The 15,661-nt window shown below is 36.8% G+C and overlaps 1 protein-coding gene across 1 annotated transcript in view; it reads right to left on the bottom strand.

Annotated features, from left to right (window-relative positions):
* The window catches only part of LOC136035433 (dipeptidase 1-like), a 224,095-nt gene that overhangs the window by 142,086 nt on the left and 66,348 nt on the right, over nt 1-15,661 (bottom strand). The window contains exon 4 of the mRNA XM_065717242.1: nt 7,369-7,531. Within this exon, the coding sequence (XP_065573314.1) occupies nt 7,369-7,531 (163 nt within the window). The remainder of the gene's footprint in view (nt 1-7,368; nt 7,532-15,661) is intronic.

The raw sequence follows: 15,661 nt of genomic DNA, 5'->3' as shown, positions 1-15,661 counted from the left end.
TATTTTTTGTGTAGTATTTTTCCCAGGGGGGCTGTATTAAAATAATCATCCTAGAAGATCGGGAGAGGTTTTCAGGAACAGTTGAATACTAAACTAGGAAATTTAAAAGTCGACAAAGGGGAAGACTGATGGAACAATTTTTTAAGAACGTTTACTGAAACATGAGGTCGTTTAATTAGAATAGAAAGCTTTTTTTAACAATGCTAACAGCTTTAACGTAAAGAACAAGTTAATAAGGAGGGGCAAACCCTTCATATACGGAAAAAATCCCCCAAAAGTGAAATGCAAATTTCGTTTTACTTTTCATGTAAAGTGAGCCAAATCTGAACCTGCATCAGTTGAAAAACGTTCAGAAATTAAATAAAAAAGACGTCTTTTTTTTACTGACAGTAAGGAGTGACATTAAAACTTAAAACGAACAGGAATTGTCCCGTATATAAAAGAGGCTGTCCCCTACTCAACGCCTCGCTCTTTACGCTAAAGTTTTCGTCGTTTTAAAAAGTAGAGTTATGACAAAGAGTCAAACGATAGTGTAAAGAGCGAGGCGTTGAAGAGAAAACATACGGAATATTCATATACATATTGAATACGGAATAATACAGAATACGTTCATATACAGAAAAATTTCTCTTCGTTTTAAATTTTAGTGTTGTTCCTTAGTTTCGGTTAAGAAAAACTTTTTTTTTATATTTAATTCAAAAAAGAAAAGCCTATTTCCTATTGCTTACACATAGCATTTGTTATTGAAAAGTAAAGAGACATTTGTCGGGTAGGCGACTTTTCTCTGGGAGAATTTTCAGTGGTGGGATGTGGGGGATGTCCCCTCTTAAATACTTCGCTCTTTATGCTAAAGTATGACTGTGTATCCCAATACTTTACGAACAGCATTAAAACACAAGGTTCGTTAAATTAGAATAAGAAACTTTTTGAAAATTCAAATAACCTTAACCTGAAGAACGTGGTATGCTCCACATCGTTCTAGGTGTTTACCCCTCCCCCCGCCGGAGAAAATACCCCCCGTGGAAAATACACCCCGGAATATACTCCACGTGGAAAATAAGGCTTTCCAAATATAAGAATTTATTTGAGTTTTTTTCCGTAGGGGCAAGGAATTTTGTTACTTGTGTATTATGCAACACTCACTCAAGTTTATGCTGTGTAAAACTCGAGAACAAACCGGTGTCTTCGTCAATTTCTTTCAGCTTAATCCGAGACAAGGCAAGTGACAGAATAGATGAAAAATATACAATTTGGTCTATAAATTTACTCATAAGGGGGGAGGATAAAGTATTTGGAAAATTTGAAGTAAGAAAACAATTCTTACTTCGTGATATTCAGATTAATTGTACCTAACACGTTCTGCATTCAGATCCACCATGCTTTACCCACCCCTCCTCTCTAATGTGCAAATATGAAGCCAAAATTTTTCAATGGCGTCAGGCGGTTTGGTACTGCGATGAGTTGTTAGTAGTAGTAATAGTAGTAGTTGTTCTGAATATTATAAATATTTTAATAACAAATACCAAATTATTGAAAACATTAGGTGCCGCCCTGGAGGTATTACGGTTTCTGCCAATTTTTCATGTGGAAATGTACCAGCGGAATTATCTCGGGGCTATTTTCCGCGCGTTTTGATTTCAATGATTTCCACGGAAGGGAGCATTTCTGGAGTGAATAAGAAACCGATTAGAGATTAAAATCTTATTCAAATGAAAGAATGCAAAGGAAAATTTTTCAGGCTGAATGGTCCTCAACTAATTTTACAGGGAGGCGGGATTCTCAGCGAGGATGGAACTCTATGGAGGGAATTTGACGGGGGAAGGTTACTTTACGCTGGATGAAATATCACCAAAGGAGATTTCTATGTGGGGAGGGTTTTCCCTACCATATATGGAAGGTGTTCCCCTCCTTAATACCTTGCTCTTTACGCTAAAGTTTGACTGTTTGTGCCAATTTCTTAAAGCGTTTACTGAAAAATGGGGCTTTTTAATTAGAATAGGAGGCTTTTTAATTAAAAGTGCCAGCAGCTTTAGAGTAAAGAGTAAGGTAATGAGGAGGGGGCAACCCTTTATATAAGGAATAAATCTTCCAAAATTAATTCGCGAATTTTGTTTTAATTTTTCATGTATATTGAGCCCAATTCGAAACCGTATTAGTTGAAAATGTTCAGAAATTAAATACAAAAAACAAGTTTTTTTAACTAAAACTAAGGAGCAACATTAAAATGACAAAAAGTCTAACTTTAGGGTAAAGAGCAAGGCATTGAGGAGGGATCATCACCTTCTATAAACGAAATAATTTCGGCTCGATTTAAGTTTTAGTGTCCTTCCTTACTTTCAGTTAAAAAACTTTTTTTCATTGAATACAAAAAAGGAAAGCCTATTGCCCCTAGGCATTTTTTTTGGGGGGGGATTTTTCTGGGTGCATTTTCAGTGATGGGATGTGGGGGATGCCCCCTCTTAAATACTTCACTCTTTATGCTAAAGTAGGACTTTGTATTCCAATCCTTTACGAACAAAAGTGAAATACTAAGCTCGTCAAATTACAATAAGATACCTTTTGAACATTCTAAATAACATTAGTGTGATGAGCAAGATATCGTGGACGGGGAACATCCCCATATCGTAATAATTTCTGTTCGTTTCAGTTTTGATTTTGATCCTTACTTTCAATTGAAATAAAACCTGTTTTTTTTTTGTTTAATCACTCAAAGGCATAAACAATTCTTTGAAATGTCGTTGATTTCACGCTTTAGAAGTGTGTGCTAATTGTATATAGGCAGTTAGATTGCCTCTGCATCGTCTTTATAACCGTAGCATTAATCAGCTGTGCAAGGGTGGAATGTGACGTAAATTATGCAAATAAGGTGCAAAATTTCCTGTGGTTCAGACCATAACTGAATTGACAAGTTTCCATAGCTCCCAGCCAATTACTGATCTTCAGCTGTCGAAACATTCACACAATTTTATGCAACGAGTACCTGAGAATGGTTATTAGGTTTTAAGGTATCACAAGAAAGTATCAATTGTTTTTTTTTTTTGCATAGTTGGCATCAGGGCCGGAACCGAAATTTTCTTTGGGGAGGGGGAGGGAGATTACAAAAAAACTCGCATAAAATTTTGTTTATATTCATTTTGTTACATATTTACGAGTCGGACAAACATTTTGAAAAGATCAAACCCCTAACCTGACAGTCTTTGCTGCTAGGCAAACATAAACTAGTAACACTTTCTCTTTTTCAGTCATAACTCCTCCGCAAACGTATCTCATTTATTGAAAAAGGGGATTTGAGAAACCGATGCTATGTTAACATTAATTGCATTTCACCGAGACATAAGAAAGAGTAAAGCCTTTCTTCCCTAGTGAGGTTCTAATTATAGCCAGGGGACTCAGTGATACTAAAAACATCTGTTTGCCTGAACTTTTGATTCAGAATAGTAATGAAACGTAAAATTTTAAGACTGAACATCATTGTCATGTAATGATGCATGAAAAATATGTTTGAAGGTTTTCCATGTCTTCTACTTTAAAAGATTAATATTTTTTTAAATTATATATTTTTTGTCAAATTAATACAGATAATTACAAAGAGTAGTCTATGAAACATAAAGGCTTGACAGGACACGCTCTCATGGATTCGCGATCCCCATTAGCTACCAATCAGCACAAATTAGCCCGCGTTCTATATAACTTATAGCAATAGATTCAAATTGATTTTCATCATTGAGAGCCACTAAAAATCATTTTCTTCACAAAGAAGGTCGTTCTCGTTGGTTGTAAGTGACGAAAACTAATTGCAGTAAATTTCAATGAATTATATTTAGCAAAGTTTTTAATGTCTTGTTAAGTTTTTAACTGGTTTAGACTTTACATTGCAATATTAGCCGCAGAATTGGAATCAGCAAGGTAAGAAAACTTTTCATGTTTACTCTACTCATAAAAATATCCACATTGAAAAAATGATACATTTTCCACTGTTTTTTCTAAAGCTTAAATTCTCCTAGTTAATCATAAACTCTGTGAAGTGAATACAATAGCCTACAAAAAAGTGGCCTACAATTTGGTTTTGAATTCATTTCTAGAACTTTTTTTAAACAAATTCAAAGTGAAGCTATTTTGGTTATAACGTTCCTTATTTAATATTTCCGTTAATATTCATCGAATTCTTACCTTAACTCGAAACTCTTTTTACTACTACCACTATTACTACTAACGACTCACTGCAGAAGAAAGCCGTCTCGAAGCAGCAAGGCCATCACAGCTGTGCAGGCTCATCCTCTATCCATCCTATTCAAAGCACACAAAAAGAAATTTCTAAAGTTCAGCTTATCATTTATCACTTCTTGTCCACTTCATCTTACTAGACATTTTAGTGACTTATTAAAATGCAAAGTATTACTAAAGTGTAATCATAGGCTACTTGATGACGCTCCGTCTACTTAAATCTTTTTTTCTTTAATTTGGTGTAAATTTTTAATATATAACATATTTTAGCTGGCTTTGCATCATGGCTGATGAGAAAAGACTGATTAGCCTTACAAATTAATCTATCGCAAATATAGAATGCTTAATGAAGTTTGGGTATGGAACAACATTTTTTCTTCTTATGGATGAGTTTTTTTTCGTTTTTAAGTGAAGTAGTAGTTTTGAATTGTCCTGAGAATGCAGGGTTACTTTATTTGCATTAATTTTGTAGCAATGTGTTGAAGAGACTAAGAAAAAATAATTCTTGTTTGTTTGAAGTTTCAAGGTTCTTTTATTATAACAATATATACAAAATATTAGGTAACTCAAGGCTGAAGAGTATAGCTCGAATGCAATTGAGCTACCTTAAATCAATCAGCTTTTTACTTTCATCAGGAAAAACTTGCTCTGTTCTTTAGTAACAGGAGTAAGCGTGGTAGGAGTAACAAAGATATACATAGTAGTACCAGTAATTTTCATTCAGGCACTAATCTTGGTAGTCGTGAGGATGGGGTGTTCATGTTGAGAGAAGTTCTATTGGGAGCAGTGGTGGAAACATTAGTAGTAGGGATAGCACAAGTTATTTCTAATTATTATCCTTTAATAATTTAGAAGCATTCCCTATATGACACACACAGTACAAATAGTAGTACCAGTAATTTTCATTCAGGCACTAATCTTGATAGTAGTAGTATTAGTAATTGTACTAAGGGCAACAATTGTAGTCGTGAGGATGGGGTGTTCATGTTGAGAGAAGTTCTATTGGGAGCAGTGGTGGAAACATTAGTAGTAGGGATAGCACAAGTTATTTCTAATTATTATCCTTTAATAATTTAGAAGCATTCCCTATATGACACACACAGTACAAATAGTAGTACCAGTAATTTTCATTCAGGCACTAATCTTGATAGTAGTAGTATTAGTAATTGTACTAAGGGCAACAATTGTAGTCGTGAGGATGGGGTGTTCATGTTGAGAGAAGTTCTATTGGGAGCAGTGGTGGAAACATTAGTAGTAGGGATAGCACAAGTTATTTCTAATTATTATCCTTTAATAATTTAGAAGCATTCAATATATGACACACAAAGTAAACAGAAGCTTAAAGCAGCTTAGGACGTTTATGTGTGTCAAGTTTGAGTCCCGGCACCAGAGCCTGACTGAAGTTCAGTCCCATAGTTTGACTTCTTTTCCTCCGATTATATTTGCAGATGATTCTTGCATCATTCCGCATTCAAAAGGCGTGATATATCCACCTTTCTACAAAAACGCATTTATGAAGCCTTTGTTGTGGAAAAGACTGTTCGCATAACTTAGCATCCTCACTCCTGTGGCTGCATGCATTATGTTGCCCCCAGAGACATATTGGTTTTTTGGTGATTCTGATTTAATTAATTATCTTAAAATTTCAATCCAACGCCATGTGGGCATCCAAGGGCACAAAGTGTGTTTAAGTGTCCTCTGATCAAATACCCGTTTCAAACAGTTTGTGGTAAAGAACTGTAAGTAAGGAGAGACCCTGTAAGTAAGAAGAAGCTCAATAGTAAGGGAACTCTTAAAAACAAATTTCGGAATCAATAGAATACCAGAAGGATTGGCTTATTATGCTGATTTCAAATATATAAGTTTTAATAAGTCTATCCTTACCTTTTAACGGCTACGAGCCTGAGATAACTTCTCTTATTTTCAAAAAAGGAAAAAAAACCTGAAAGTGATAGTCTTGATGAAAATTACACCATCAGGTTCAGTGTATCAGAAAACTTACTATAGAGGTTTCAAGCTCCAATTTGAAAAATGTGGAATTTTGTATTTTTTCTTTGCCAGAAGAGATATCATGAATGCATTTTTATTTTTTATTTTTTCCAGGTTATAAATCCAGTCCTTCTAGCATATCGTAAGAGGGATCATCTGAATGTAAATTAAACGTTCTAGTGCCCTTTTTAGGTGACAAAAAAGAATGGAGGGTAACTAGGCCTCCTCCCCGCTTCTTTTCCCCAAAATTGTGCGATCAAAATTTTGAGATAGCCATTTTGTTCATCATAGTTGGAAGGCCCAATAATTATGTCTTGGGACATAACAAGACCCCCCCCCCCCAGTCCCAGGGGAAAGGTCTTCGAGTTGTAAAACTTGCCTGTTGTTTACGCATATTATTTGTTATTGGGAAGTACGAATACATTTCGAGGGGGGTGAATTTTCTTCTGAGGGCTTTTCCTCGAAGGAAAATTTCCATGGGGAGGGAAGTTTCCAGGGGATGAACTTATAAGGGGAATTTTGTACTGGGGAACCTTGTGAGAATTTTCTATATGTCTTGCTTTCTCTTTTGCGTCTTGATTTTGCGATTGGAGTCGTTAAGGGTAACTATCCTGGGTGAATTTTCGTTGAGATTGAATTGTCTAGAAGATTTTTCTGAGGGGAGGCTATTTCTCCATGGATTTTGGGCCAGATTTCTTGGTATTATTTAAAAAAAAAATCAAAAATAAAAAAAAATTCAACTGAAAGTAAGGAGCAAAATTACAGCTTAAAACGAACAAAAATTATTACGTATGTACCTAATATATGTTTAAGTTTATAAGTTTGAATTCTCTTCCATTTTCTAAGGATGACTCCTGAAGCGCAAGGGTCGTTTAATTAGAACAATGAGAAGCTTTTTTCAAAGTACTAAAAAACTTTAGCATGAGAGCGAGGTGTTGAGGAGGAGGCAACCCCTTTATGTACGTAATAATATCTGTTCATTTTTAGTTTTAATACTGCTTCTTACTTCCAGTTGAGAAAAATTGTTTTTTCTTTATCAAATCTAAAAACAGGAGCTGGTAAAAATACAATATGAAAGAACATCACTATTTGCTTAGTTTTCACTAGCGCGTAGACTATCATAGTCGGCAGAGTAAAATATTTTGAGACCATTACCCATCAATTAAAGGAGATGTGCTCAGTATCCTTTTCGCAACAGCCAGCCTCTCTTCAATCGATGCACCGGATTTCAAGGCTAGAGGCACTGCAACACCAACACCAGTGGCGGTAGCAAACATCAGAACCCCAATCAATATCATCCATTGTTTTGACGTGAGCTCTGAAATAGATTATCAGTTAACAGGGAAACTCCCACAATCTTTCAGGTCAATCCACAATCCACTACAATGAAAAGTAAATAAGAATTAATCCCATGATGATTTTCTATTTTTTTCTCATTAAATAACTTCTAAAATCAACAATTTTAAAGTAACCATTTTCTCCTTTTCTTCACTTTTTCTCTGTGTTTCTATCTTCTATTTATTCAATTGTGATCTGAGGAGTGGCACCCCTCGAGGAAATGATAATACAGCAAACTACACAGCAATGCACTGGATACAGATTTGGTGAACTTTTTTTGAGTTGAAAAACCTCTTCCTAGCTAAACTACCTATTATGGGCTGATTCCACATTGTAGGAAAATATTTGTGTGCATTAATAAAACAGTTCGGGGTAACAAACTGTAGTAAGGAGCGACCCGGCTCTATGGTAACCAAAACTCTAAAAAACGAAATTTGGATACCAATATAGGCCTATAAATCAAAAGAATTGGATTTTTATGCTAATTTTAAATATGTAAGTTTCATCAAGTTTAATTCTACCCATCAAAAGTTACAAGGCTAAGAGAATTCGCTTTCTTTTCGAAAACATGGGGAAATACCCCCCTAAAAGTCATAGAATCTTGATGAAAATCACACCATCAGATTGAGCGTATCATAGATTCCTTCAGTAGAAGTTTCTAGCTCCTATCTGCAGAAACATGGAATTTTGTATTTTTTGCCAGAAGAAAGATCATGGATGCGTGTTTATTTGTTTCTTCTGTTTTTTTCCCAGGGGTAATCGTATCGACCCTGTGGTCCTAGAATGTCGCAAGAGGGCTCATTTTAACGAAAATTAAACGTTCTAGTGCCTTTTTTAACTGACCGAAAAAATTGGAGGGCAACTAGGCCCCCTCCGACGTTCATTTTTTCCCAGAGTCACCGGATCATAATTTGAGATAGCCATTTTGTTCCACATAGTCAAAAAATATAACAACTATGTCTTTGAGGACGACCTAATCCCAAACAATCCCCAGAGGAAGGGCCAAACAATTCCCCACAATCCCCAAAGTTCATACAATTATGAACTTTGCCCATTGTTTACATATAGTATTGGTTATTTGAAAATATTCTGGCGTTTTCAGGGGGAATTTTTTCTGGTGGTAGGGGGGCCAGGGTTACGTGAGAGGATCTTCCCATGCAGGAATTCATCACGGGGGAAGGGAATTTTCTTGACGGGGGCGCTGCATTTTTCGGCGTTATTTAAGAAAAAACAATCAGAAATTAAATATAAAAACCAGATTTTTCAACCCGAGGTAAGGAGCAATATTAAAAATTAAAACGAACAGAAATTATTACACACATGAGGGAGTATATATGAGGGAGTTCGTCCCCTCGTCAGTACTTCGCTCTTTATGCTAAAGTATTTTTAGTAATTTCAAAAGAGCTGTTAATTCTAATTAAACGGCCTTTGTGATTCTGGGGTAATTCTTAAAGAATTGGAACAAAATTCGATCTTTAGTGCAAAGAGCGAGGCATTGACAAGGGGGTGAACCCCCTCATAAATGTAATAAAAATATACGAATATAGCGCTTCGTTACGTAGGTTAATTTGTAAGTTATGTATATTTATTACTAATAAAAACTTTCGTAAATAAAATTAAAAGTTCTAGTGGCCTTTTTAAGTAACAAAGGATTTGAAGGGCAAATAGGACCCCTCCCCGCCCCTTTTTCTAAAAATTGTCCGTTCAGAACTTTGAGAGAACCATTTAGCCAAAAAAAAAGTAAAATTAATATGCAAATTTTGTTTTAATTATTCATGTACATTGAGCCAAAATCAAAACCTGCATTAATTCAAAAACATTCACAAATTAAATAATAAAACAAGTTTTTTTTTTTACTGAAAGTAGGGAGCAGCATTAAAACTTAAAACGGATAGAAATGATTCTGTGTATGTAAGGGGCTATCCCCTCGTCAACATCCCGCTGTTTACCATAAAGATTTTATTGTTTTAAAAAGTAGAGTTGTGAGAAAGAGTCAAACTTTATTGTAAAGAGCGGGGCGTTGATGAGGGGACAGCCCGTTTCATATAAGGAATAATTTCTGTTCGTTTTAAGTTTTATCGTCGCTTCTTATTTTCAGTAGAAAAAGACTTTTTTATTCATTTAATATGTAATGAGTCAGAGGTAATAGGCTTGGGATCGCTTGTGCAAGGGTCGATTCATGCTGATAGAAGAGCGTCGTCAGTTTGGGAAAACCATGTAGAAATCAAGATGAGCCAAGGATTGCACAAAGACTCCATTACAATGGAGGTCCTAGGGATTTCTTGCTGTCCAGTTTTAAGCTGGCTTAAGCGCTTCGTTTAGACTTGAGAAGATGTTTAGTTCTTGACCTGCACTGGTAAGATTCATTGCTTTTCCTGAGACCATAACAATTTACACCATAATAATGGGTTAAATTGCGTGGTGGTGCAAAAAAACCATTGTGGGAGAATCATCTATAGGATGACAATTGCGGCAGGGTGTAATATCCATATCTATGGACAAAGGCCAATCCAAAGAGATGCCTCAACCCTTTTGGGGTACCTGCAAGACTGGGGACCTTCCGGTCAACCCTATTCCCACTTGAAGAGTGGTGCCCCTCGAGGAAATTATAGCCTAGGAAACGACACAAAATTCACACGAAATTCTGATGAATGGATGATTCTTATGGGATTGGTCTATTTTGACGGGTGTTTTCGAGCTGAAAGACCTCTTCTTAGCTAATTTATCTACAATGGGTTGCCTCCCCGTAGTAGCATAATATTTGTAGGCATGAATATATAATGAGTTGGAGGTGATAGGCTGGGGACTGTATTTGCAAGAATTCGACTTTTGTTAGTAGAAGGGTATCACCAAGTGCTGAAAACCATGGGGTACACGGACAGGGATTAGGTCTCACGATGAGTAAGGAAACTCATAAGTCCTGTTTAGGCTGGGGAGGTATTAACAATAGAATATAAATTGTATGCTCCTGTTGAACCAACTGACAGATATACTATTGACTCAGTTGAATTTTACGTACAGTTACAGGAGCAAATAGGCAGAATCACAGGTAGTGGTGTTTTTGCTAGATGATTTTAATGCCCAGGTCGGTAGAAATAGATATAGATGGTATCCTAGCCTAGGTAAATTTGGTGTAGGAAAAGAAAACAGTACTGGCTACAGACTTGCAATTTTGCAGTTATAAAAATTTAGATATAACCAATACGGTGTTAACCAAACCTTACTGATTATGCAATAGTAAACCAAAGACTGGCAGGATCAATACAAGATACTAAAATCTTGACAAGATACTCCTTTAAGACCATTACCTAGTAGCGTCTAAGGTTAGTTTAAAGCTGAAATTACGAAAGGGTAACTATCTACCGGGAATTTATGATGTTGGTAGACTCCGGGATGAGAATTTGACAGAAACTTTCCAGGAACAGTTGAATACAAAACTTGAGGGTTTAAAATTTGGGAGAAAGTTAAGACTGCAGCTAGGAATATTACTGAAAAAGCTTTACGTTTAATAGAGAGGAGAAGGGACTTGTATAAGAATTATCTGAGTGGTAGATCATATGAAAATAAAAGGAATGTAAAGAAAGTGCAGAAAGCATTAAATTATGAACTAAAGAGGTGTGAAGTAGAGGCCAAGGATAAAATTACCGAGGATCTAGAAGATGCAGCTAGACGGCATAATAGTAAAATATTGTACATAAATGTTAATAAATTGAAAGGGAGTTGTCAATCCGGACTTGTCCTAGTTAAAGATTGGAACGGGGCCATAATTAGTAATATGGAAAGAGTTAAAGAAATTGGCGGAACATTTTGAGAATATGCTAAACCGAGATACAGTAGCAGGCAAAGATATAAAGGAAAAATAAAAAGTTTTTGCTGCCTTGGATGTAAAGGAAGATTTGTTTTTTGAGGAAGATTTAGCGACAGTACTATAAGGATTAAGAAATAAAAAGGCTCCAGGTTCTAATAGTGTGGTGAATGAGTTTCTTAAATATGGTGGCTTTTAGGGTAGAAATAAATTACTGAAGATTATGAATATGATTTTTGAAAAAGGGGAAGTACCTAACGTTAGGAAAACCTTAATTAAACCACTGATAAGAGTGAGGGTCGTAATTATCAAGGCATTAGTCTGGTCTCCGTAGGTAGCAAATTACTTAGTAAAATGATACTTCTTAGACTGAGAGATGCTGTAGGTAATGTTTTAATAGAAGAACAGTGTGGCTTTAGAAAAGGTAGGGGATGTGTTAACCTAATTTTCACTCATTGGTTAATAATTGAGAAGAGCCTTAGCTGTCAAACCCCTTTGGTTCTCAGTTTTACAGACTATGAGCAACCGTTCGATTCCTTTGATACAAGAGGTCTATAAAAAGAATTTGATAGGATATTCTATCCTTTGATAGAAGGATAGGGCAAAGGCCTTATCCTTGTATGGTATACAAGAGAAATACACTAAAGTGATTAGTGCTCTGTATGAGACTAACACTGCTGTGGTTAAGGTAGGAAATGAGGTTTAGCAGCTGGTTTAAATTAAATCAAGAGTTAATCAGGGTTGTATTTTATCCCCCTTTATATGAATCACATTGATGGACTTTGTCTGAAGGAGCACAGGAAAGGCAAACTGAGACAACAGAACCCAATGGGTAGGAAAAATTCTCCTGCACTTAGATTTTGCTGATGATTTAATCATCCTAGATTAAAGTGTGAGAAAAATGAATGAATTTATAAAGGTTTTGCGAGTTCCGGGTGCTAGAATAGGTGGCTAGGAATAAGTGAAAACGAAAAGGCGACGTTGGTAACAAAAAGATTGACCAGCTGGGCAGCTGCACTTACATTAGTAGCTTTATTAGCAAAAACGCTGGGAGCGTTGAAGATGTTAAAAGTGGAACAGAAAGGCTTCAGAGCCTTTTTCAGAGTTAAAAGAAGTTAGGAAGAATAGGAAGATAAGTCTGCAAACCAAGATTAAAACATGGGAAGGCACAGTGATGACAGTGATCAAATATGGCTCTGAAGAATGGGCACTTTGAAAAGCGGATGAAGATTTGCTAGATGTTGTCCAAAGAAATTGCCTACGGATTGTTCTGGGTCTGTATTTTAAACAGTAGGCTGTACGAAACATGTGGTTCAATCCAGCTTTCTAGGACTATAAAAAAAGAGAGGTTGAGAGATGGCTAGGGTACATTCTGTGGATGAAGTATGACAGATTGCTGAAGATTGCCCTTTTTAGGCCAACCGTCTAGGGCTAAACAAAAAGTGGGTCGTCCACGTCTGGGGTGGGGGGATGTCATAAGCAAAGATTTAAAGGAAATTGGAACTTCCTGGGAGGGTGCAAAGAGGGAAGCTTTGAATAGACTGAGATGGAACAGGAGATTGCGTAACTGTGTTGGCCTCAGGCGGATTGTTGCTAAGGTGACTTCTTAGTAGCAATAGTAGTAGTAGTAATATAGCAATTTAAATCATTTAAGTAATATAAAACTGAAATTATGAACATTAAAACGTTAAGATACAATAATCGTGTTGACATTTTGACTGACGAAATCAGATGTCTTGAGCTAAATTTGTCCAGGAATTCATACCCCAGGGGCAAGAAACATGATAATATCGAATTCATTTACTCAGGCGGGAATGATGGGGTTCATAGACAGAGAGTGGGGCTCATGATGAGTAATGAAGCTGCTAAGTCTTGTTTATGTTGAAAAAGTATCCATAATATAATCCTAATTGTGTGCAATTCTATAAAACTAATTCTGTATGTTTCTGAAGATTCAATAAGAGTTAGGTTGTTTTGGCAGTAAAATGCACCCCTTGAGGTATCTTGCTCTCTCTCTAGCTACAAAATAATTAGAGAGCCCTGTTGTAGATCTTTGAATCTCTGGTCTACAAATATTTTGAACTGTGAATTTTTTGCCAAAGAATGATCATAGATAAAAAAAAACGACAAGAAAAGCAACAAGAAATTTACCTAAGACAAGGAATTTGTTCAGACCTTAAAAGTATTTTGGCTCTATTTCCAAGAGCCATCCTAAGCAAACTGCGTTTATAAAATGAAAGAAAAGTTACAATAAAATTAGATCTTCAAAACTGAAATTAAAAAATTAAAACTATTTCAGGTTTGCTGTTTTTATGATGGAAAGACAGTGTAGTCTTCTTCGCTATTTACAGATCATAAAAGGTGTTTTATTTTCTATTTTCACTACGGATGATCTTATCGAGTTACCTATATGTTAAGAATTCCATATTATAAAATCCTTCCTCAGGGCTCTGGGGGCATATTATCCCTGGAGGAATAGCTATTAGACCTTGGAGCCCTTTTAAATAAAACGGCTTTTTAAGATTTTGCAATTATAAGGGGGAGCCTCTAAAAAGGTAAGAGTAGGGGATGTGGCTGCCTTCTGTTCCTCTTTTAACTTCCCTCTCAAGATGATTTTAAAGTTCCAGCTTAATACGCTTAGCCGTTGCTAAGATCTTGCAGATACACCATTTTGATAAACTGGATGCATATAGTGCCTTTTGATTTACTTTAAGATATCCCTCAAAATTCTCTAAAGTTTCACCTTAATACCCTATGCCTTTTTAGAAGCCACAGAATCAAAACTTTTCTCTTCTTCTAGTGATAAATCCTGCATATAAAAATGGATAAAATGCGTTATTTACATACCTTGAGACATGGTTATTTGACCTTTTGAGTATTTTGAACAAAATGGCTGTCTAAAAATTTTGACCAGGTGCAGTTGGGGAAAAATAGGAGGGGGTTGTTGCCATCCCCTCACTTTTTGCTCTTAAAAGGGTCATCTTAACTTTTAATTTGTAATCGAATAAGCCACCTCCAAAGTTTATGCGACCACCCCTTCCATATATTTACCTCCAAAAAAATAAATAAATAGATAATAGAAGCCTTATGGCTACTTAAGATAGGCAACACAATATCCATTGACTTGACGTGGCTTAAGTCTCCTGCCAGGCACTGCTCGGCGTAGAGAGTGATGTCTGCCTCCTCCATCCACTTCGTTCCATGGCGAGTATTTGCTCTTCGCCCTATCTGATGTTTGCCATTGTCAAGAACGCGGACAGGCTGTCGGACCAACGTTTCTTGGGTCGGTCGCGAGGTCACTTCCAACTGACTTTGATAGGGTCGAAGTCGTAGATCATTTTTGTGGGTAGATGTGGTGACATTCGAAGCAGATGCCCGAACAATCGTAAGGTTTGCTCGGCTGCTTGAGTCGAAAACCAAGACTGATTTGTGAGCTGCAGAAGCTTCTCATTGCTGAAGAAGTCGGACCATCGTAGGCCCTCAATACTCCTCAGGCTCTTCGCATGAAATACGTCTATTTTCTTGAGGATTGCAGCTGATGCTTGCCATGTCTCAGCTCCGGAAAGCATCACAGAGCCAACTAGAGCGTTGAAGATCCGCAGTTTCGTTGTACGACTGATGTTTGGTTTTCGCCAGAGGTGACGATTCAGTCTGCCCATGACAGAAGACCCTTTGGATAATCACTACTGAAGCATGGGGAGAAGCGAGCCATTTGCAGAAATAAGAAAGCCCAGGTAGGTGAAGTCTTGAACAACCTCGATGCCAGTGGTGCTGTCAAGGCTAACTGGAGAGTTAACAGTAGGAGCACACGGGCCCATGGCCATAATTTTAGTTTTGTTCCAATTTATATGCAGTCCTATTTCGGCAGCCTCTTCTCGTAGAATTCGAAGCGCTTCCAGCAGCTGCTCCATGGAGTCCGCCAGAATGTCTAAGTCATCGGCAAAATCAAAATCTGTGATGACATGATCTCCGAATTTGAACCCAAAGCTGAGACGTGAAGTGGTTTTTGCCAATAATGTAAACTACGATGACGTTGAAGAGCTCTGGAATCACTGCATATCCTTGGTCCACCCCTGTTTGTGATTTGAAAGAACGGGCTGCGCCGACCATTTACTTGTATACAGCTCTCCTTCCCATGGTGCAGCACCTTGAGAAGTCTGCAATATTTCTAGGGTAGGCCAGTCAACTCAAGAATCCGCCAAAGAGCTTTTCGATCGACTGAGTCAAATGCAGCACGGAAGTCAACATAGGCAATAAATCCTGTCTTTCGGAACTCTGTGGTCTTCTCTACTATTTGTCGAATCG

This window comes from Artemia franciscana, chromosome 14 (genome assembly GCF_032884065.1).
Source record: "Artemia franciscana chromosome 14, ASM3288406v1, whole genome shotgun sequence".
Taxonomy (NCBI): domain Eukaryota; kingdom Metazoa; phylum Arthropoda; class Branchiopoda; order Anostraca; family Artemiidae; genus Artemia; species Artemia franciscana.
The sequence above is the reverse complement of the archived record's forward strand: the minus strand, read 5'-3'. Positions and strand labels throughout refer to the sequence as shown.